Raw genomic sequence first — 22870 nt, forward strand, 5'->3', positions numbered from 1 at the left:
TTTTTCTATGGCTACAACAGCCAGAAGAGAACCAGTATTGTGCCTAACCCAGTCTGGTGCAGATTAACCTTTGCGGATACTGGAAGAGTGCATTCATACAAGAGAGCCTGCACAAATGCTTATGGAGTTGTGAAGACAGAACTAACCAGCCAACTTGCCATTTTATAATGTCAGATTCATTCCACAGATTCCCTGCCCTATCCAAACAGGCACTAAAAGGCAAGTGGGAGAAGATGAAAGTTACTTGAGAAATTGCTAACGGGGAGAAAAGGCACTGCTTGAATGCTAGCCAAACCCCATATTCTGAAAAAGCAAACAAAAAATCCTATACCAGATTCCCAACAACCACTATTTACAGTAAAAACATTTAAGTAATAAACCTTTTTTTCAACCTAGGCTACTGTAAAAATACAAGAGACATTACAAAGGATTAATGAGAACATTAAAGATATTACATGTAACTTATTTCTGTTAAGTAGCATAGTTTTGATCCAGAGTCCAGTCCAGATACCGCAGAAAGCAGACTCAAAACCATTTCAGATCATCTTTGAAAAAAACAAAAATAGTGAAGTAATGCACTGTAAGAATAAAGAAAAGAAAATCTAAGCAACATTCAGGGAGTTCTTGGAACAGGAAAGGAATTTGACTCAACTCACAAAAAAGTTGCAACTAAACCATCATGCTTCCATTACTAAGGTATTTCCAGAATGTCCTGACCCATCACAACTCTTCTACAAAGCAGGTTAACAGAGAAGCCTCTGACACTAAAAAAATTAAACAACAACAACACAAAACCAAAAAACCCAAACAAAACCAAAGACGACACAGCTGAAGCAGGATGTCTTGTTATGACTAGGGAGAGGGAAGAAAGTAATAAGCATACAGGTATATTGAACTGTGAAAGAGCTATTTAAATACAGTGCAGGCAGGAACTACATTGGTAAAGGAGAACAGCACAGAAACAGCTACATTTGTAGTGGAAAAAGCATATAAGGCTATTGCAGTTTTCTGCACAGTCTAGTACCTCAGGCACTTTTCTGTTCTCAGATGTGACATCCTGCTTATCTTTCAAGCTCTACAAATAAAAGGTCAAGCAGAGAAGTGAGTCAGCTGAGGAAATCACTTCCAACGAGGTGAAGTGTCTCTGGAGAAGACAGAACAGGACAGTAAGAAGTCTGATTTACAGGACATTTGTTGTCAGGCAATCTGAGCAATCTGTAAATCTCCGGTATGTGCTCTTTTGTCCCATAAAAGCAAGTAGAAACATTCTTACACATCTCAAAGGGGTGGCAAGGAAACAAAGGTATCGAAAGTTTGTTATTTCCCCAGGAGGGGAGGGGAGCGAAAACTTAAAAGTACTCTTCCAGATTCCAGATCACAAACCTGCGTTAAATAGTTGAAAGGAAAAAAAAAAAAAAAAGAAAAAAAAAAGAGAGAGCGCACAATGTTGAAAATTGATGTTGTTAACAGAAGAATCTTAATAAACCCCCCAAATCAGTGTAATGTTCAATTTTTCTGTTCAGTACTAAGAACTAAAAGGCTGTCATCTGTCCCCTAACTCAAACATACCTTCCTGCAAAACCTACACAAGGACAGTACCTAGTGAGAAATGCTATGCAGACATAAACCAAAAGCAAATAAAATTAAAATTAAGAATAAAATCTTTACACATAAGAATGTGTAGAGGAAATGTAGTGATAGCAATGAGTGAGTAGTCATTTGCTGAAAATTTTTGAAAAAAATGATTGGATTTTAAAGATTTTAACTGGTAACCTTCAAAAATGTTTATTTATTATAGTCAGGAGTTCTATACATATCATCTTATTAAGCAACTAGCATACACTTCAAGAACAGGTAAAAACATTCCCCACACCCACAGTTAAATTAAAATTTCAACATATAGCCCAAATATATATGTCAAAACAACTGCCCAAAAAATGGAAGTAGCCAAGACCAGCTGTGAACACTTAATTTCAAACCTCCCATAGTATGCTAATTTAAAACAGTACACTGCCAGGTTATTTTTTTAAATGAGCCTGCCCTTCAGAAAGAAATTTTGAGCTCACAAATGATAAGCCTTTTACAGCAGTTTTAAAACAAAAGCCATGTTGTGCCCATTCTTCCATCCTTAGCCTCACCAGTGTCAAAATTACATTCCCATTTTCATCGCAGCCCCAGCTTATCTAGGCTCCATTTATTTATTTTGTCTGTGACATGAAGATTATTAAACAAGATGAGAACATCACTCATCTTCCAAACTTCAGGTTTGGAAAAGGGGTGAATGAATTGCGAGGAACTTCTCAATGTATTGTTTAGATCACTAGCAGACTTATTTCTTCATAAAAAGGCTCAAAAGCCCTTACACTTCAAATACAATACAGAAGGGAAAATAAGTGAAATAGCAGTTTTTGTGAAATTTCTCAAGTCATCCTAGATCACAGAAATTCTTAAGGATACTCAAGAAGCCAAACTGTTAAAAATTAGGGAATGCATATGGTAACCTTATAAAAATAAATACACAGAAGATCATTCTCTGTAGCATTCAAAAAACCCCATCTGAAACTTAACTTAATTGATGTCCAGAATAGTACTGCTCCTATTGTAGTCATTTAGTGAGAAAGGTTCTTGGTCAATTTTTAGGTCATATTTAGAAAAATGAGGGAGCACTGCCAGTTAGCTGAAGCTACTTGAGTTTTAAAAAAACCAACAAAAACCCCCAAACGAAACTAAAAACAACACTATTTGAGTTTATATAGTAGATACTCTTGGAATATAAGATTAAAAGTCAATTTACAAAAATATACATACATAAAATTTAGTCTAGTTCCATTCACAGCTACTTCCAAAATAAAATTAATATCCAAGGAAGAAAGAGACACATACTCAAGTATTCTTTAAACAAGAAAGAAAACAAGGACAAGCGCAGAAACACATAGACTAAACTACATGAAAAGATAATACTTGTAAAGCATGAAGACAATCTTAGCTTTAAAACTATAACAAGACTCAAATCTACTCAAATCTCTAGATTCTACTGAATCTTACCACTCTTAGTTATAAAAGCTTAATATAACATAACAACAGCCTGAAAAGTTTTTTCACTTTTATGATACATACCAGTACAGAATACCACTATATCTGATGTTCACAAAAGCAAAATCAATAATAAGTACTGATTTTTGATAGCACTTTTTAATCTTCTCAGCTTTAAAAAAAAAACACAAAAAACCAACGGAAGACTGTCACCCTAATCACAGGATGAATACTGAACTCATGCTTCTAGTCACATGATTTCAAACATTAAAGGCATTGATTTCAGTTTGTAGAAAGTTAAACACTACTTCATGTCCACTCTCTAAAATGTCTTAACAACTAAGGCTACGGCTAGCCATAGTTGTGACAGCTGAAGACTTGTACCACCTGGCACAAAGATATTAGCCTACATGATTGAAGGGATTGCTTCTTTCCCATTCATCAAGTTACTAATGTGAATACTCTTTAATTTCTTTCAACCCAAACTGGCTGAATTAGCTAAAAACGAAGATTTAAATTTACTCACCTAACCTCATTTATTGATACATTAGAAACAACTCTGCTATCAGACTTGAAGAGTAGTCTCCCACACAGGCCCAGTAATAAGCAGCTACATGAGTGGTAAGGTCTTTAACAGGTTTGAGGTTTTTTAGTTAGGGTTTTTTTGGGGGTTGGGTGTTTGTTTTTTTCTAATTATTAAGAACATAATCCCTTAGCATGAACCTGAACTAGATATAAAAGCAAATATAACTCAAAAGCCTAAGCTTCACAGGCAAGTACTGATCCTTAGCCAAGTCATGGTAAACAACTGTGTCCATGGCTGCTACTTCAGTGGAAGCCTAAAATACCTGCAAGATATGGTTTCTAAACTAATGGGTCAGTACCTATAGCTGCAAATACCCCATCCAGGAAAGAAAAGATGGAGAGTCCCCTTAGCAAAAAAACCCTGGTGTTCCTTTTGTGTTCGTATTCAGATGAGACTAACACTGAAACTAGTTAGGACAACTGAAAGGTAAAACCCATACTCCTCTTTTGAAGGGCAGGAAATACTACTGTAGTTTCCAGTGTAGACAACGTAACTTTTGTATGTTGAGTCCTTGGCCATGACACTCTGTCCTTGTTTTAGCTGGGATAGAGTAGCTGGTATAGTGTTATGTTTTAGATTTAGTATGAGAAGAACGTTGATGACACACTGATGTTTTCAGTTGGTGCTAAGTAGTGTTTACACTAAGTCAAGGACTTTTCAGCTTCTCATTCATGCCCAGCCAGCAAGAAGGCTGGAGGGGCACAAGAAGTTGGGAGGGGACACAGCCAGGGCAGCTGACCCAAACTGGCCAAAGGGGTATTCCATACCATGTGATGTCACGCCCAATATATAAACTGAGGGGAGTTGGCTGGGGAGGAGTGGATTGCTACTCAGGAACGAACTGGGCATGAGTCAGTGATTAGTAAGCAATTGCATTGTGCATCACTTGTTTTGCATATTCCAATTATTTTATTATTATCATTATTATTTTCTTCCTTTCTGTCCCATTAAACTATCTTTATCTCAACCCACGAGTTTTACTCTTTTTTTTCCTGATTTTCTCCCCCATCCCACTGGGTGGCGGGGAAGTGAGTGAGCAGCTGCGTGGTGCTTAGTTGCTGGCTGGGGTTAAACCACAACATGCTCACTTTCTGTTTGATGAAAAGACACAGCAACAGCGTGCAACCTTATCTTTACAGTTTTCAAAGGATTTTGCTCCTTTTGAACATGGACTTGTGTTGCAGTCATCTGAGGGATACACAAACAATGGAGTATAGCTTTTACATACCACCAGAATGACCAGAAGTCTTGTTATTTATACTACAGTTCTTTATCTTTCTGGAGAAATGCACTGAACAGTCCTTCACTATGTGCACAGATCCGTAAGTTCAGGGTCACATCTGAGTTACATGCCTTTCAGATAATTTCATTCAAGTTTTCATGTATTTGTATCCAAATGATCTGAAAGTACTCAAGGAACAACAACAAAAAAAACTTTAATATAAAGGAAGTAAGGAGACCATCACAGAAAAGAGGGTCTGTGAGCCAGGACCAAGGGCATATGACAGCACTGACTCCAGCAGAAAGAGAAGCACATGAAAAGTATTCATTCTTGACAGGCAAAATTATAATTCAGGGTTGTCAAACTGGAATCTGGAAAAGCACCATTATCCCCATTTCAACTCTACACATCTTCTTGATAACAACAGCTTCCATAGATTTTTAAGGTCTTTGTTCTGAAGTCCAATTCTTCATAAACACACAAAAGCCCATGAAATCAAGAAAAAAAAGTCCTACCGAGTTCTCCAAAGTACAGCACAAGCACACGACCACTGCTTATGAAATCTTGTGGGGACCCCTGGTGGTTCCTCTTCACTTACTCTCCCTACTCCCGATTTTCAAACTTCAAAGTGAAGAAAATAGCAGCTAATGAGGAACCCATTCGCTGTACTCTGCTTAGAAATGACAAGTCTTCGGTCATCAAGAGATCAGAAAAGCCAGGGACTCTTCCTGGTATGTCTAACAGACAGATAAACTGACAGACGCACTGTGTAGAGCTGTTCAAACTTCAAAGCTACGAGCCCTGATAATAGGCTTGCTCTTTTTCTTGCTCTAGATCCCCTCAAGCAGCAGTGTTAGGGTTACAAGGTGAGGAAAGACTGAAGCAATCTGCAATCAATGCCAGGATCTGGCTCACGGCTGACCTTCTTGGCTCTAACTAGACAGAAGCCACCTCGTTTTTGTAAATACAGCATATCCAACCATTACTGATTGCCATTCTGGTCTTCTTCAAAGGATGAAACAAATAAATAAATCTGTCAATAAATATCTATGAATCTCTGATGTTAATAAATAAGAGTGTTAATGGCTTGTTTCTGCTTTTTAATAAAAACATATACGCTAATCAAGGGAGGTAAAACAAAAAAAAACCCAAACAAACAAACCAAAAGGCAGTGAAGCCCTACATGCACAAACACCAACAAAAGTGAAGTATTCACTAAATCAAATGTGTTAGCAGTTCTGAATGCACAGCAAGTTCCCCTCACTTTAATATTCTTCTCTCCAGCTGTAAAACTTAATTTTAGAAGTTGTACTTGCCAACCAGCCAACTATGCATACTTTGTCAGGATCTACAGATGGTAGACAATTTTCTGGCAGGAGAGTCTAGAGGGAAATTATTACTGTTAAATAGTGGTATCAAGTTGAAAGCAAGAATCAAAGTGGATATTTTATGAGGGAAAAAAAGAAAGCAACTTCATGGGAGATTTTTAATTTTGAAAATTACAGAAAAAAGATTCAGCAATACTTTACTAAAAGGCTTCTAGCTAACACAGTACACAAGAAGGTCTTAAATGTGTTACATAACCACAGAGATGAGGTCATTTCACGGGCTTCATAAATCAAATTTATTAAAAATAATCCACCCCTATCCAAAGAACCAAAATGATTTGTGTTTGGGTTTTGTGGGTTTTGTTTGTTTGTTTGTTTTGCTGTTTTTTTTTAATTTGTTAGAGAGGAATAAACATTGAGATTTTTGTAATTGTGGTAATAACATGAATACTCAGTGCACAGGTTGTTAGGTGTTCTCAAGTGTTCTGCACTCTTATAAGCCTTGTTGGGTAATTTAAAAGAATATTCATGTCTCAGCACAAAACAGAAGAAAACTGATCTGCAAGACTGATAATAATTTTGAGTTTTTACTTGTTCTTTCTTGTAGTGTTCCATATGAGAATAAAAGTTTTCTGCAAGACAAGCAGCAAAAATAATTAAAAAAATCTTTAGTTTTCTTTCCTAGAGATACCCCCTTTGCAAATTTGTAGATTCACTTTTCAGAATCAGAAAATGAGCGTGTTTGGAAGCATATGGAGAACTGCATTTTCCCTCCCCCCCCCCAACACATACACAAGAGACAAATTAATAACAGAGACCTCAGGGGAAGAGCTACAGTAGATCAAGAACTGCAGATAACACATCAAAACCAACAAATCTGGCAGAGAACACTAATTTGGAGATTAGAAGGAACTCAAACACAATCTTATCTTTCAGGAAAATGAGTACTTGAATTTTAACTGGCAGGATGTCAAAATATTAAGTCACCTCAGGAGCTCTATCTATAAGTTAAACATATTACTGAATTGAAATTACATTTTTACCATTTCAGTTAGGAAACATTTCTTCATTATACCATATTGCAGTATGAACATGCAAAATGCATATTTGAGTACTTCCTCTTTCGTGTGCTTTTTAGAGAAATGTATCAAAATATACCAAAAAATAAGAAAAAAAAGTAACAGCAAAGGTTATTTTTATCAAAGGGTCAGTGCTTGAGGACTGAACTTAATTCACTTTTTCATTTACTATTCCTATTATCCTCCCAAAGTAAGCACAGAGTCTACTCCTGTAACTAGAAAGCCTAAGCAAAATGCTTAACAAACAAAAAAGCTGAATGTCTAGAAAGTTCAAGGGGAAAGTTCAACACTCTAAGTCATTTAAAAGAAACACTGGTACCCTCTATGAAGTTATAAATTCTCTTCTTTCCATTCATTTGCAGGAGTATATATCCAAGACTACTTACTAGGCAACACAAACAAATAAGGATACTCCAGATTTAAACAGATTTACAACTATTTTAACAGCTTTGTCTAGAATTCTTTCTATTATGCATGAAACCCAAGAACTACTTTGTCAACTCTCTTCTCTGATAATAACAGGTATTATCAGCTCATTAAGTGTAACCACCATCTCAACGTTTTATGTTGATTTTTCAGTTTCTGTCTTTTTAAAGGACAACACACATCCCAGCAAATGCTATTTTTACAGTCCGTTTACAATCCTCTCAGAATTAATTTATATGAGCATTGTTTTGTCTAAATGTTATTCTCGCAGATGATTTTATAAAGGCTTCCAAAAGTAGAAAACAAGTTGCAAGTTAAACAGCTATAAAAATTTATAATTGTCAACTTTCTAATATTCCAAGCATCTTCAGTTTGCAAAGCCTGGCATATAAACAATCACGCTATGTAGCAGAGCCTGGAGCTGCATACCTCATTCAAGAGCAGAGATAAAAAGATGGCCTGACACCTGAACAGCTTTAGGAAGCCAGCTAACAGAAAACCTGCACTTTCAGGTTATGACATAAGGGAAAGACTGATGCGGGGAGCACAGAATTGGGAACTTGCTCTCGGAGCATGCAGGTATAAAGTTGAAATCTTAGTTTGGGGAAAATGAGGAGGGAGGGTGTATAAGTAGTTTCATGCGCTTGACCACTGCCACTGCTGACCACCTTCAGAGATTACCGGGTTACTGCTGCTGCCAAGGAGGTGCCAAAGCAAGAAGTTTAGGAACATGCCACCTAGAGTCTGAGAATTAGGAAATTAACTCTTCAAACAACTTGAACTGGCACTACCATTTCTGGCACAAATCTCTTCAACAGTAGAATTTCTACCCCACTTTTTTATTATGATCAAGTTAAAATATCCCTACTACCAACTCATTATACGATTTTACCCTGAAAACTTGATCTGCACAGTAACACCTATCCATGTGCATACGAAGTCACTTAAATAAGGGGACGGAAAAAAAATTTCTGAAATGTTCTTAGAATGCCTTTTGGCAACGGTTGTGAACTTGGAACAGTTGCCCCAGCTTTAGTGCTTACATTTAAAGAATGCAACTCTGCTGTTCAAATACCAAGGTAAGACACACACACACAGAGCCCCCAAAGGCCCAAAGCAAACTGGAGGAGGGGGGAAGCTAAAGCGCATATTCAGTGAACGGGAGAACATATATTACACAGCTAGACCCAGCTGTTCATAGAATAACCAGTGCACAACGGGTTCTCACTTGCAGGTTACTGAAAAATCAGTTTGTGACAAACATTAAGTGTGGAAAAGAGCACAAGAGGAAGTACCAACATAGTTGCAAGAGAAAAATGCAGGCAAACACATAAAATAAAGTGGCTCAGAGCAATGCAGTCACAAAGAGCAAAGACCAACAGCTTCAAACGTCCTTCCCAGTTGAGGATTTGGATAGGCTTGTTCTTATTACAAGTCAATATCAAGTGAGAGAGAGAGAGAGAGAGAGAGAGAAGAGATTTACCCCAGGATTACTTCAATTTGCAAGTATGCACCACAGGGAAAACAGCAGTATTGTAAACCACCCTCAGAGAGGATGCCATAAAGATTTGGGCAAGGACAGCCTTGGGAATCATAGAACAAGGAAAATACATTTCTAGAAATCCTGCAATACACATCGTGTATGACATCTACTATTGTCAGGCAAAGAATTTTTAGGACTGGGATACCAATATTAACAGAAGCAAACAAGAAACAAGCTCCATTTTTCTGGGCACTATATACCTTTTATTTTCACAGGTGTTGCAGACAGATGCAAAGTCATTTTGTTTTAAGCCTGCTGCAGTTTTCCCACTGTAGAACTGCTCCCCATTTTGACAACTCAGAGTACTGAGCAGCAAGTTTACATCTGCTTGCCAACCAAAGAGACAAGACATCAAATTTAAAGCAGTTAGCCAGTGTAAAACTTTTATCTTAGAAAAAATGACAGTGACAGTTGGTGCGTTCTCTAGGGCCTTATTTTACTTCACAAAGGTATGTTTCCTTTAATGCATGAATGATTTATTTTTTTTTTAAATTTTACATTACAGCATATTGACATTTCCTTAACTAGGGAAACAGTATTGATAACTATCTGCTTTCAAATCTGTCACACCAACACCTCTTTCATTCAAACAGCTGTTTTTCCAAAGAAGCACTTATGTTGCCAGGGGATACAGAACATAAAACCCTTCACAGGTACACCAAGAAGAAAGGCTCCTGAAAGCAAAAAGTACCAATACATCCGACACTTAAATAATCAATGACCTTAATTTCTTTCACAAACTCTGCACCATAAACTTCAGAGGTCCAACACCCTCAAAAAGGAGGTGCAACTCCTGAAACCCAAATGATTACTATTTTAGGACATCTTTCCAAAAATATTTTTCAGGGCCTATTCTAACACAGTTTAGCACCAGAAACATTTTTAATTTGCTTTTAAGGCCTTGTTTTACCTAGTTCAGTACTTTAAAGTGTGACACAGCAAATTTACTATTCAACACTGAACATATTTCACAATCAGCACATGGTTTTCCACTGTCACGCTTGCCACTCTTCATTTTAGGTGAGAATTGATACATACTTGTTTTACAGTCAGCTCCACGTTTTTGGATAGGGGAGGGAAGGATTTTGAACAAGTAGGGAAGACAGTCTGAAAGAATGCAGTCAATGTTCGGTTTTAACCTCGCTGACCTGCACCCTCCTCATTTAATTAGGAGGCTCCAAGAAAAGCCCATTATCTCCCTCTCTTGTGTAACAGCAGCCTTACTAACCAAACCTGTGAGCCAACATAAGGCGAGCAACTCGGGCAGAGCAACACTTCTAACGCCGTTTACGTGGGGAGGAGACTCTGGATCTTCCCAGTCGCAGAGCCCCTCGGTTTTCCGTAGGCGAACGGGAGCTGCCACAGAAGAACACCGACATCGGGTGACAAGAGATCACAGGCGGTGTAAGCGGGCAGGGCGCGCCCCCTCACCCCGGCCTTTCCCCTTTCGGGGGAGGAGGACAGGTAAGTTGAGGGGTCGGCGAAGAACCGCCATTTCTGCCCCTTCCCGCCGCCCGGCCGCAGGACGGAGCGGTCTCGCTGACGAGAGCGCAGCAGCCGCTCCGCGGGCGGGCCCTGCGGCGGGGGCTGCCATCTCTTCTCTCCTCTCCTCCCCCGCCGCGCCGCGCTCAGGCCGGAGCCGCCACTTCGGCCCCGCTCGCTCGCTCCGACGCCAGCGGGCAGGACCGAGCGGCCCGCCCGCGGCCCCTCCTGTCACGTCGCGGTGCCGCGGTGCCCGTCCCGCGCCGTGGCCCTCAGCCGAGGGCAGCCGAGGGGAGCCGAGCCCCGCCCCTACCTGTCCGGGTGGCGCCGCCTGCTGCTCCCCGGGGAGGCGCTGGCTCATCCTCCTGCGGCGGCGGGGCGGGGTCGCCGAGACGCCGCGGACACCGGCTCGGCCCCCGGCCCAACGGTCGCTCCGGCAGCCAGCCCCGCCCCCTCGGCCTGGGGGGGCGGGGCTTCCTGCCACGCACGCGCGCCGCCGTCGCCGCCGCTCGCCGGACTCAGCGTCACGGCCGCTACTTCCGGTTCCCGCGGTCCGCCGCCGACAGGGGTCCGTCCCTCCACCTCGCCAGCCCACCCAACCCGCGCGGAGGGGCGTGGCCTCTCGGGGGCCGCTGAGCGGAGCGGCCGTTAGGCGCGTGCCCGGTGAGGGGGGTCAGTGCTTGCAGCCGTTTCTCTGCTGCGCTGCGGTGCCGCCGGCCCGGCCCTCGCTCGGTCGCCGGGCTCACTTCCACGCCGGAGGCGGCCCTTTCTGTGAGGGGCGGGTTACGGGCCCGGGTTACAGCTGGCCGCTGCGCAGGGGCACGGGGCAGCGGGAAACCGCCGCGCTTCGGAAGGGGCGGGAGGCGGTTTCCCAGGGACGGGAGGTGGCTCGGTACATCGCAGCATCGTTTGGCTTCTGGCGAAACCACGGCGCGCCTGAAGTGTCAGGGGCACCGCGCGCTCCGCCTTACGTAGGGTCCCGAGAGCTTAAAAACGTTGCGGGTCCGCAGGTGAAGCGTAGATCGCGGGCTGAGCGCGTAGCTCCTCAGGCGGGCACCAGGCAGCTCGGTGCCCGCCAAGGTACTGGGGCCGGTAAAGAGTTTGCTTAGCGTTCCTCGACAGGATGGAGGTTCCCGCAAAATACTGTGGCAGGTTAGGTGTTTCGTTTTGTTTTGTTTTTTTCCCCAAGGAAAACATGATAAAATACCCGCAGGGTAGTTTATGTAAAAGGCTGACAAGTCTGAGCGGCGCTTTGTAGCGGGCATGCGGGGTGGCGGATCGAGCGAGCGAGCGCTGCGACTCCCAAGCCTTCCCTCGTTCCCTCCGTTGGCTCGACCTTTCGGCTGGGGAGCAGAGGAACCAGAGAAGCCACCTGGGAGCCAGCCGCCCTGGGCAGCCTCCACTCCCTCCCCGTGAAGGTTTGAGCACAGCCCCGCTGGGACCCTACAGTCCCCGCCCCGGGGCAGTCCCTGAGGAGGCGCCGGTGCCAGGCTGCGCGCTCTCGCGGGTCGTCGTTGATTCGCCGAAGACTGATAGCCGGGTTTGGTTTTGTTTTGTTTTATTTTATTTCATTTCCCCCTCCCTTAAACGCAAACGCGCCCAGCCCGCCTGCCCGCCCCGCCCGTCACGTGACTCCCGGCCGTGCGGTTACCTCGGTGAAGCACCGCTAACGCGGGAAAGGGCGGTCAAGCGCATCTGCTGCCCCGCCTTGCCACAGACCGCCCAATGGGAGCCGAGCTGCGGGGCGGGCCTGCCAATAGGGGCTGAGGGGGCGGACCCGCGGCGGGCGTGAGGCTCGGTGGAGCGGCCGCGGCCGTGGCAGGCGCAGCGGCGAGGTATGCCGGGGTGGGGATGAGGCGGGCGGGGCGCGGGGCCGCCCCTCTGCGGGGCTGGCGGTGGCGGCAGCCGCAGCAGCAGTAACAGCAGCAGCTGGCGGGGCCGGGCCGGGCCGGGCCTCCTCTCTCAGTCGCCCTGGGGCGGGGGAGGGGGTCCCCGGCCGCGCTTCTCGCCCTGGCGCCGGTCTCGCCCCGGCTGTGTGGGGGCGGTGGCTTGGTGGGGCCTGGCTGAGGAGTGCGGCCCGGCCCGGCGCTTCGCCTAGCCCGGCGCCTGGCCTGGCCTCCACTGCCGCTGGGCTGGGGCTGGCGGGCACTGCGTGCCGCTTCTTTCCGTCCGCCTGGTCGTGGCCTGGCCGTGCGGTTCGGGTTTGTCGCCTCGCTTTCCCCGCGCCTAGCGGTCGGTTGGGTTGTCTTGGGGTGTGACCTGTGCCCCGCCGCACAAGCCGCTTTTGTGCCTGTCCGTGATGGATAAAATGACTTCTTGCCCAGGGCTTGAAAAGCCAACGCCCTGTCAGCGCTGATTTCCTTTCTCAAGACTTGTATTTCCTATGCCACGGGTAAAAATAAGCCATCTAACTTCTACAAAATTATCTCCCCTCTTTGACCGAACTGTCCCTTCTCACCCACAGGCTGCTTATTGATCGTTTATATTCGCACAGAACAGCGTGCAGTAGGAGCCCTAAGCGATGCCTAATGCAGCTGGTTTAGTGGTAGTATGGCATAGGTTGTTTCATAAACAAAGCAGGGGTAGAAAGAGAACTTAAAGCCATATGAAGTTAAAGTTGTGTCCCACCTGCTATGTCTTGCTATTGCCCAAAAGACAATATTGATGTTAATACTGAGTCTTTCTTCTTTTAGAAGTGCAACTTTATGCTAAACTATTTTTCTGCACTTCAAGGCAAAAAAACCCAACCACACCACCAAGACATTGCAGGCCTGTCATTTTCACTTTTTTATTTCCTGGTAGTTATTCTTAGTCCTGGTTGTTTTCCCATCTCCTATTTTGCAGAAAAGATTACTTTGGTTCTCTTGTGTTTTGACTTGCTATGCTAATCAAGCTTATTCATTTTAGTCTGCTTTCATGGTAGGGGTCCTTCATCTTCCTGAGACTCTTTAGCAGCATCTGTGTCTGGTGCATGGTAATTCTGTGACAAAAATATGACCCCAAATCAGGGAGAAGAGCCTTACCTGAGAAGTGTGTGAAGTATGGATTTAAGCTACTAGGGTGTCCTGTTGGAAGGAAGCTGGGCACAGGAAAGCACAAATGCTGCTAGTGCTCTCAAATGAGGCTTGGATGCAGAAAAGCTTAGGAACCTTTTGTCTTTTTCAGTTTATGGAAACTTCTTCAGGGTACGGATGTTCTTTCTACTGTAGAAAAGGTGGCCTGGTAGTCCACCATGAATTTGTTTTGATGTTTGTCACTTTGGTCTTTGTTTTGCCAATTTTCTTTGCTGTTCTGACACTTCTCTATATTGCTGTACCTTCCACACACATTATTTTTGTCAAAGTTTTTTAATATAGAACCTTCAACACAATCAACATGCAGCTGAGTAATCTGTTTAATCTCAAAAGGTAGTCTAAGTGGTCATTTATAATGAATTTATTTTATATGCAACATGGAAAAATAAATTACCTAAGTTTTCAGTCAGAATTAATGTCACACCTTACTATATTGACTTACGATTCTAAACTTGTTGGGGATCCAAAATTCAGTCCGTTTCTGCCTTCATTATAGTGATTAACTTCCAAAACACTGGATTTAGTGCTTCTTAAGAAACAACATGTAGGGATTTTTCTCCCCCCTACTATTATAGTTCTTCCAAGTAAAGATGAATGAAAGATTGCTAACCAGGTGCTATAGCTCCATATGATGTTTGTGTGCTAGCTGAATCAGAAGTTATGGCACTGTGACTGCTTATCTTTTTTAAAGCTAAAACACATTGACGTGCGGAAAACAGACTCTACAATCAGTGAGATTGTAAAGTAGGTATGTTTATTCAGCGCTGGGCAGCACGGAGGGGTAGTCCCACCGAAGTCGTGCACGCCGTCGGGCCTAATTGTGCAGGTTAAGTACATTGTTCTACATACATATTCATTAGATTTCTGAGAAATGTTATACATATTCATTAGTTTTCCGGGAAACTATTAGCATATGCAAATGTCTTTTACGCAGGCGCATTGAAGGTCTCTGGTGGTCTTCAGGAGTCCTCTGGTGGTCTTCCATAGTCTTCCTCACTTGTCCACTATTTGACCCTCCTCAGGTGATTCTGCGCAGTATGGTCTTTCACACATTTTGATACATCAGTGCTCGTTAGTGCTCTTATTATCTAAGTTCTCATTAGTGGTGTAAAATCATATAGTTAGTTTGAACTAAATTATCTACAAGGATGAGAACAAAGGCAGGAGTTCTTATCTTTTCTGGCCCTATCTATTCAAGCAAGGTCTCTACTTGTGCCTTCTTAACAAGATCGTAAATACATCAAACATTTAATTAAGTTTTGTGATTGTTCATGGTTCCTTCTTGCTCATCACTCCCAAGTACCAGTCTCTGACAGGCTTAATCCTTGACGAACACCAGTCTTTGGTATGTAAAGTTACAGAGAGACAATCATTAAGCAATTAGCAGTTTGTTCTCTATATCAGCATCCTTTTTTTTATACTATCTGTCAAGATGAAGGATTAAACCAGTTTTAGCGATGGAGCCGCTACACCAAGTGAGCCAACTGTACCAATATAAAATTGAGACTGAGTAGATGATTTACTGAAAAGCTACAAAGCATGTGATGCAACTGAAGAGACAAATGGATTGATGTTTTGAGTAAAAAATAATGTAACGTGACCTGGCAGACTAGATGACTAAGTACAGCTAACTAAATCTGTTACGTGTTTTTTTGCCTAGTACTCAAGTAAGGATGCCTTAAGAAGATAACTATGGATAAATATATTAAAGTGCGAAAGATTGGAGAAGGATCCTTTGGGAAAGCAATTCTTGTCAAAGCTAAAGAAAATGGCCAACAGTACGTTATTAAAGAAATAAACATCTCTAAGGTGAGTGATTATTAATAATTACTGATCCATTCTTTTTGTATTTCTGTTCTCAACAATCATTATTTTCCTTCTGAAGATGTCAAATAAGGAGAGAGAAGAATCAAGGAGAGAAGTTGCTGTATTGGCTAACATGAAACATCCGAATATTGTCCTGTATAGGGAGTCATTTGAAGGTAAGATTAATTAGTATAGTAGAACCTGAAGTAATGATAGTAAGTGATGGTCTGTGCACTACTTACTGCATTTAGTTTAAAAGTTTGTGTGTTTTGTCTCTTTAATCAGTCTTTTTCATACTTTTGTTACTTATTTCAGTTCTTTTTGGTTGTGTTTTTTTCACAATTCCCCTGCACATTTAAAAATAATAGTAATTTTTTTAAAAAGTGCAACAATTAAACAGAAATGTTCCTGTGTCTTCCTTACATGCATCAATTTTGGTTGATGCTTAAATGAAAGGGTGATGTTCTCTTGTTTCTCCAGCGTGTAAGTCTCCTTGAATACTTGTGTATACCCTAATGACTTGAATGCTTGTGTATGTTAAATATGAGTATGGTCTAAATTTGGGTATTGATAACCTAGCAAGAGCAATTTTATCTCAAAGTCTGTTTTCTTAGAATGCAGTCTTCAGTAATTGCAATTGTATCACTGCTTTCAGAGCTGCAAAAATAGATGGGACTGTTTACTTCATCAAGCTGTGAAGGAAGGAGAACGTAATTCCACCTTGTTTTCACAGTGCATGTCTTGGGAAATGAACAGAAGAGATGAAAGATTCCAAAAGCCTATCATATAAGTTAAAATACTATTAAAAAAAACCCCTAAATATTATTTGAGATACTGTTTAGGGATACTGCTCTTTTCTTCTTTCCTTCCTTTCTGTTGACTTTCATATGTCTTTTGATTGGCGGCTTTTATTTTTTCTGTTCATTAAATTAGCATTTTGTGCCATAGTCATATTGCACAGCCATGGTTGTCTGGTTTGTAAATCCACTGTTCTGTCTTCTCTGCAATAGACGCCTGTTCTGTAAGACTGCTTTTTTCTTTTTTTTCTTCTTACAAGGTAAATTCTGTAATCTATACTTCACAAGCCTTCATGTTGCATCTTTATTGCTAAAGCACATGATATGTGCTTTACTGATATGGTTTATAAAAGAGAATTATTTCAGCAGCAGGTCTGCAAGAAGTCCAGACTCCTAGAATCATCTTTTAAAATAATACTGATTATAAAGCTTAACCAAGATACAAACAGCTGTAAGCACAAAAGAAAAATCCTGGGTTTGATATTTTGAAAGACAGATTTCAGAAGCGTTCTGCGGGAGTGAAATTTAAACGACTTAGATGATTTAATTAAATTTGACTCTACTTAGAGTTTAAGTGCTATGACTAACTCATAAAAGTTTTACTTTCGAGCAGCATGTGATTGAATTTATGCATTTATTCAGCTCTTCTCAAAATCATGCTTAATATGCGAGTAGTGTAGTTCCCATGGTTTTGGTAACCTGCAGTTTGCCTCTGCCTAATCTCTTTTTTCATCAGAAACTGGAAAAGGTTGCATTGGGGAACAAAACTGTATCTCTGTATGAAATGTATTATATATGTTCATACCTCCTAGTAGAAACTTACATAGGATTTTTGAAAGTTTCCTCAAATTTCATTCAAAAATGAGAAAATAATTGTTTCCGTTTGTCTCTGAAATGAACTGTATGTCTGGTATGAGAGCTGATGATTGTTCCATTCTTGCATTTCGTGTGAGTAATACCTTGTCCAGGTAAAACTCCAAGAAATAATTAGGCAAATAGAGGCAACTACCTAAATTAGAACTTAAGATCTCTATTTTTAGGGTAGGGGATCTGTAGGATGTTTGAAAGCAGGTTGAAGAGTGGTTTTATATTGCATCTATAAAGTGACACCTTTAGTTTCGTAGTGGTTTTGAACCCCATTTTGGGGCATTGGTTCAGCAGATGTCATTTCTTTCTCTCCATATCAAAATAGTCCAATGTTACCAGAAATGGGAAACTTATGTTGTGGAACTCAAAATACTAAAAGCATTTTTTGCTTGAAGTTTGAAAAAAGGACTAATAAATGATATCTGAAGCTGCATGTGAAAAGGTTACTTTTTTTTACTTTTTCTGTGACTGCAGTGAAGATATTCAGAAAGTTATGGTAAAGATGGGTGTTTTCTTTTTGAAATACTTTATTTTTTATTTTACAGAAAATGGCTGTCTTTACATAGTGATGGATTACTGTGAAGGAGGAGACCTATTTAAAAAAATAAATGCCCAGAAAGGAATCTTGTTCTCTGAAGATCAGGTAAGAACAAACTGCTGCTCTAGTATTTTGTTGGATGATACTTCTTCGTGAATTTTAAATAATTTTGGTTCAGTTTGGTAGGTGTGGTTGCTTAATGTAAGGGGAGGTTCACAAATTGTGATTCTCGTTGCCATCAGTCACAGTAGTATCTTAAAAGAAAATGTAGCTAGAAATCCTGGGTGTGTTACTGGGGTTTTGTCTGTCTGTGTAAGATGCTTTAAAAAAAAGTTGGATCTCTTGCCAAGTAAACCAAATCTGAGAAATGAAAAATACTGAAGGACAACATGAATATCTTTAAGCCTTTGACCTTATTTTTTTTTTAAAGTTATAATGGTGCAGGATTTTTGTTTTGTAATAATGATTTTCATTTATCAGAAGTATAAAATAACATACTTTAAGTATGATAATACAAAATACAGCAATATGAAGTTGACATAATTCAAAAGTGTATTTTTCAATTAGAAAAAAAAATAATATTGTATTGGAAGTATACCAGCAGATTTTCTTTTTCCGTGATACTGGTTATAAAGTCATTTGTACTGTGGGAGAATTTGGAATAAATGAGAGGATTTAATGTACAGATTTGATTAAATTAGGTGAAAATAGATTATGTAGGATTCAATTTTTTTGTTAGAACTGACATATGTTTCCTTGTTTATAATTTTTTTCTGTGCTTTTGTGTCTGCATCCAATAAGATCTCAATTTACCTGTGGTTGGAAAGGCTTAGTATATTGGCTCTATTGATGGTATTTAGAATAGGGTAATCATTAAATAGTTTGGATATAATCTGTAAAACTTTTCATTTTTCTAATTTGGGCTCAATTTTACAGGAAGAACTTAAGGTGGAAAAGTTAAAATTACACCTTGCATTATACTGTAATTTTGACATGTGTGTACTTCTAAGTTGGGAATGTGAAACCACTTTTCACATGGAAAAGTTCTTGCTGTTAGTCACTTTTTGATATTGTGATTTTTACAAATTCACAGAAAAAAATGGGGTTTGTTGGCTTGCTTATGATCTTCTAGTTATATGTTGTTTGTTGCTTTTCTCATTGAAATCTGCTTTGTACTATTTTTCTTTTTAATGTAAAATACATAAAATTACTGTATGATAAAATAAGTGTTTCAGTAAACATCAGTATCGCGTTCTAGGACTCTCGGTTGACTGACTGCAAGAGGACTTATCGTATCAGTTACAGCAAAAGTACAATCTTTGAGATGCAAGTTCCATATCTTAAACATTTTAGCCAATCAAATTCATATTGCATACTTTTGTTACGTTTATAATATGTAATGAAACTAGTAGTCTCAGGCTTAATATCTAATTTGGGTAATAAGCATATTTCACTGAAAAGTCTGCATTGTAGTGACAGTACTGTTAAAATTTTTAATTATTCTATGGTATAAATGAAGACAGGTTTGTGGGAAGAGGGTAAAATCTTGTGTTATAATTTTAAAACTGATTTTATAATCTTCAGTTATGTAACTGGGGAAGCTTTCAGATAAAGATGCTGACGTTGCATTTTCTTTTATACATAGATTCTGGATTGGTTTGTACAAATCTGTTTAGCACTAAAACACATACACGATAGAAAAATCTTGCATCGGGACATAAAGTCACAGGTATGTAGGTAACTATTTTTTAACTGAATTTACTTCCAAAGTGATTAAATTCATATCTTGCTAGTGTAAATTGGCAAATTAGAGAAAATGGTCTTTTTATGTAAACACTTCTAATACTGGAAACACTTTTCTTCAGAATTGTCTGGAAGAGGTTTATATGATATTTGTACAAAGAGATGAGACTATCTGATGAAGCTACTTCAGTGTTACTCATATGTTTATGTGTGGGGACATAAAAGGTTATGTTTTAGAATGTATTATGGTGTTTAATTTTGATGAAGTAGGACTAGAATAAGTTGGGTGTTTAATAGTAGTTAATAACACTGTTGCTAGCGACTTCAGAGTGACTGAATGGTAGAAAACTTTATTCTTCCCAAAACATGTTGAGAACAAAAAGTGTGCAATTGTATGAATGTTTTAATTAACAGACTTCTTAAAATTTCTATATCAAGAACATATTTTTAACCAAAGATGGAACAATACAGCTGGGAGATTTTGGGATCGCCAGAGTTCTTAACAGGTAACTCCTTTTTGATGCTGTTTTCTCTGACTTAATTTAAATTGCTTTTGATCTAGGAAAATGCAATCTACGCACTTCATGTGAGTTGTTAACATTCATTCTTTTTTTTCTTAGTACTGCAGAGTTGGCTCGCACTTGTATAGGAACACCATACTACTTGTCACCTGAAATATGTCAGAACAAGCCTTACAACAATAAAAGGTAGTGATAAGCATTTTATTAAATGTTTTTGGGAAGAAGAAAGTGAGTTCTTTTAGAAGTCTAAAGCTATTCTATTCATATGATGGTGAACAGCTGTTAGTCCATCTCTTACCCAAGAAGGTACTGAGTCTCACTGTACAGGTGGGACCTTAGTAGGTCTGTGCAGTACAAAGCACTGTGATGCTGAGATGACTTAGCTTAATGCTCTGAGTTCTAGATCTAGCAGTGTTCTTAATTATAGCTCTACCTTTGTCTATCTGCACACTATTTGTACTGCCTTAATTTATGCAGTATGAATGTGAAACTGTGTTAAGGATGAAATCACAAACACAGTAACTGGATTCTCTAAGCACATGTCTAGATAGGTGGCTCGGCTTGCTTCAGATAACAAAGTCATACAGATACTTTGCTTATATGTTTGCTGTCCTGGCAGTAGGCTGTTATCTGGTAACAGCATCCCTAATGTAATTAAAATGGTCATTGCACTAAGCTGCTGCATCCATTGCTGTGAGTGCCTTATACTAATTTCAGTTGGTTTCTTAAAAGATAAAAATTGTTGCAGTTCTTTGTCCCTCAATTTCTTCTACATGGGGTTTATTATCCAATGGTATTCTAACCAAATTCTGTAGTCGTGTAATGAGTGAGGGGAGGTAAGTCAATGTTAAACAGAGTACATTGACTTTAAGAATTGTATTTGCTGAATTAGGTGGTGAGTTTTGTTTGGGTTTTTGTTTGTTTAATTCTAAGACCTCAGGCAAATATATATTTAAAGAAAAAAAGCCTTTGTCCATATTTTGTCTAATTTTTGTGATTGAAGTGGTTCAGATGAAAAGGTCTAAATAAAATCTGGACCCAAAATAACCTCATCTGGTTTTCAGGTTGGTCTTACTTTTGGTTGTTGAGTTCTTTTTCTGTTGGAATTTTGTGGTTTGGGGAGTGGAAGATATACGTACAAGGGAGCTTGTACATACTCAAAATACAGCCTTTTGCTTTTCAAAGATAGACTTCACAGATATAAGTTACTTGGCAATGTTACATCTTAAGATATGTTCTCTTTGATTTAGCGATATCTGGGCCCTTGGTTGTGTTCTCTATGAAATGTGCACACTTAAACATGCGGTGAGTAGAAAATTCTTGTGTCTTTAGAAGAATAGTGGTTTCAAACAGGAATTTTTCCTGATGTTACACAAATGGATTTCAGTTGATGAAAGGCTTTCATGGTGACTGTTTAAAATTGCCTTCAACATTTTCATCTCCTTTTCCTATACTGACCAACATTTTCCATCTGTATTTTGGTTCGTGCCAATCTCTCCAGAAATCTTAGCACTGTATATTTTATTTTCAATATAGGTTTTTAATGAACTGTGTTAGCTGAAAAAAAATTATTAGGTGTCGTAACAAATGATACTTTGAATAGTGTTCCTTGCTTTCAAAAAAACTTGACATTTTCATTGAAAGTCTGAATTTGGACTGTCAGCTTTTGTGCAGGTGGATTAATGCGTTTGTTTAGAACAGGAAGAGTTCTTAGAAAAAAATTCCAAGGTGAAAGAGTTGTGTCGTGTGTCCTGTCCGCCCCCCCCCCCCCCTTTTTTTCCCCTATCTGTGTGTGTTGTTTTGAAAAATACATCTTTATCACTGATTTTCCAGTTAGGAAGGGAAGAAAAAACATTTTTTTCCATCTTGCTGGGGGGGCGGGTGGGTGTTTTTAATAGCTATTTTTATTAAAAGAAAAAAGATTATAACAACATGAAAATAAAAAGATTTAATTTCATTTCAAGCTTTTGTAATTTCTTATTGCTTAGTCTTAGTCTTGTCTGTGGCATCAATGCTGACAATGTTGCCTTTCTGAGAGTTGATGGCAATAGGTTGTTTTCTGTGAGCTGGGTGATACGTACTGTTTTCTTTTTATTATGCAAAGGAATTGAAATGGTACACTGGGTTTTCTGACCTTAAGCTGAAGTTTAAGCATTCCTTTGGATTTTACACTGAAGGAGTGTGAATGCTTTACATTCTTTCATTTGAAATGTGGCTTTGCTAAAAAGGGCAGTAGACGTGATGGTTGAAAGTGTTTGGGAGAGAGATCAAGCAGATAATTATGCAATTATTTTATCTTTAGTTATATTTCATTGTCAGTCTAGATCTGGAGGGAAATAATTATTTGTTAGCAAAATTTATACCTGCAGTATGAAATACCTGTATTGTGATGTATTTATAATCAGAACATTTGGCAGCATATTTTTTTAAACTGCTGATGTAAACTATTGATGGCCTTGAAAATTTGTTTTGGTGTGTTGAGGCAAGGGAAGATGTGTTGGTTTTTTGTCTTCCTCTTCATCTTTATATGCACCCTTGCAGGTGGACAGACAGTAAGTAGTACGTAGTAACTGTTTTGTTTCTTGTGTGATGTAGTTTGAAGCTGGCAACATGAAGAACTTGGTACTGAAGATAATCTCTGGACCTTTTCCTCCTGTTTCTGTGCATTACTCCTATGACCTACGTAATCTGCTGTCACAGTTATTTAAAAGGAATCCTAGGAATAGACCATCAGTAAACTCCATATTGGAGAAAAACTTTATAGCCAAACGGGTTGAAAAATTTCTCACACCACAGGTATGGCGTTAGTTTTCGTTCTAGTTTTG

General features: G+C 39.9%; 2 protein-coding genes across 22 annotated transcripts in view; one reads left to right on the plus strand and one right to left on the minus strand.

Annotated features, from left to right (window-relative positions):
* Positions 1-11148, minus strand: part of CLCN3 (chloride voltage-gated channel 3) — a 75893-nt gene extending 64745 nt beyond the window's left edge. For 3 of the 6 annotated variants that reach the window (XM_075028727.1, XM_075028690.1, XM_075028653.1), the window contains exon 1: positions 11013-11148. The gene's annotated coding sequence lies outside the window, so the exon portion shown is untranslated. Of the gene's footprint in view, positions 1-3117; positions 3136-9417; positions 9701-11012 lie in introns of those variants that run through there. The other 3 variants (XM_075028708.1, XM_075028662.1, XM_075028670.1) reach the window with 3 other exon arrangements.
* Positions 10410-22870, plus strand: part of NEK1 (NIMA related kinase 1) — a 52432-nt gene continuing 39971 nt past the window's right edge. For 8 of the 16 annotated variants that reach the window (XM_075028527.1, XM_075028585.1, XM_075028594.1 and 5 more), the window contains exons 1-9: positions 12463-12534; positions 15434-15582; positions 15659-15755; positions 17789-17886; positions 19427-19510; positions 19963-20030; positions 20145-20231; positions 21296-21350; positions 22641-22841. In XM_075028527.1, coding sequence (XP_074884628.1) covers positions 15466-15582; positions 15659-15755; positions 17789-17886; positions 19427-19510; positions 19963-20030; positions 20145-20231; positions 21296-21350; positions 22641-22841 — 807 coding nt within the window. In that variant the 5' untranslated portion in view covers positions 12463-12534; positions 15434-15465. Of the gene's footprint in view, positions 10682-11514; positions 11852-12459; positions 12535-12718; positions 14796-15433; positions 15583-15658; positions 15756-17788; positions 17887-19426; positions 19511-19962; positions 20031-20144; positions 20232-21295; positions 21351-22640; positions 22842-22870 lie in introns of those variants that run through there. The other 8 variants (XR_012650495.1, XR_012650494.1, XR_012650496.1 and 5 more) reach the window with 6 other exon arrangements.

Source organism: Buteo buteo, chromosome 1 (genome assembly GCF_964188355.1).
Source record: "Buteo buteo chromosome 1, bButBut1.hap1.1, whole genome shotgun sequence".
NCBI classification, from domain to species: Eukaryota; Metazoa; Chordata; class Aves; order Accipitriformes; family Accipitridae; genus Buteo; species Buteo buteo.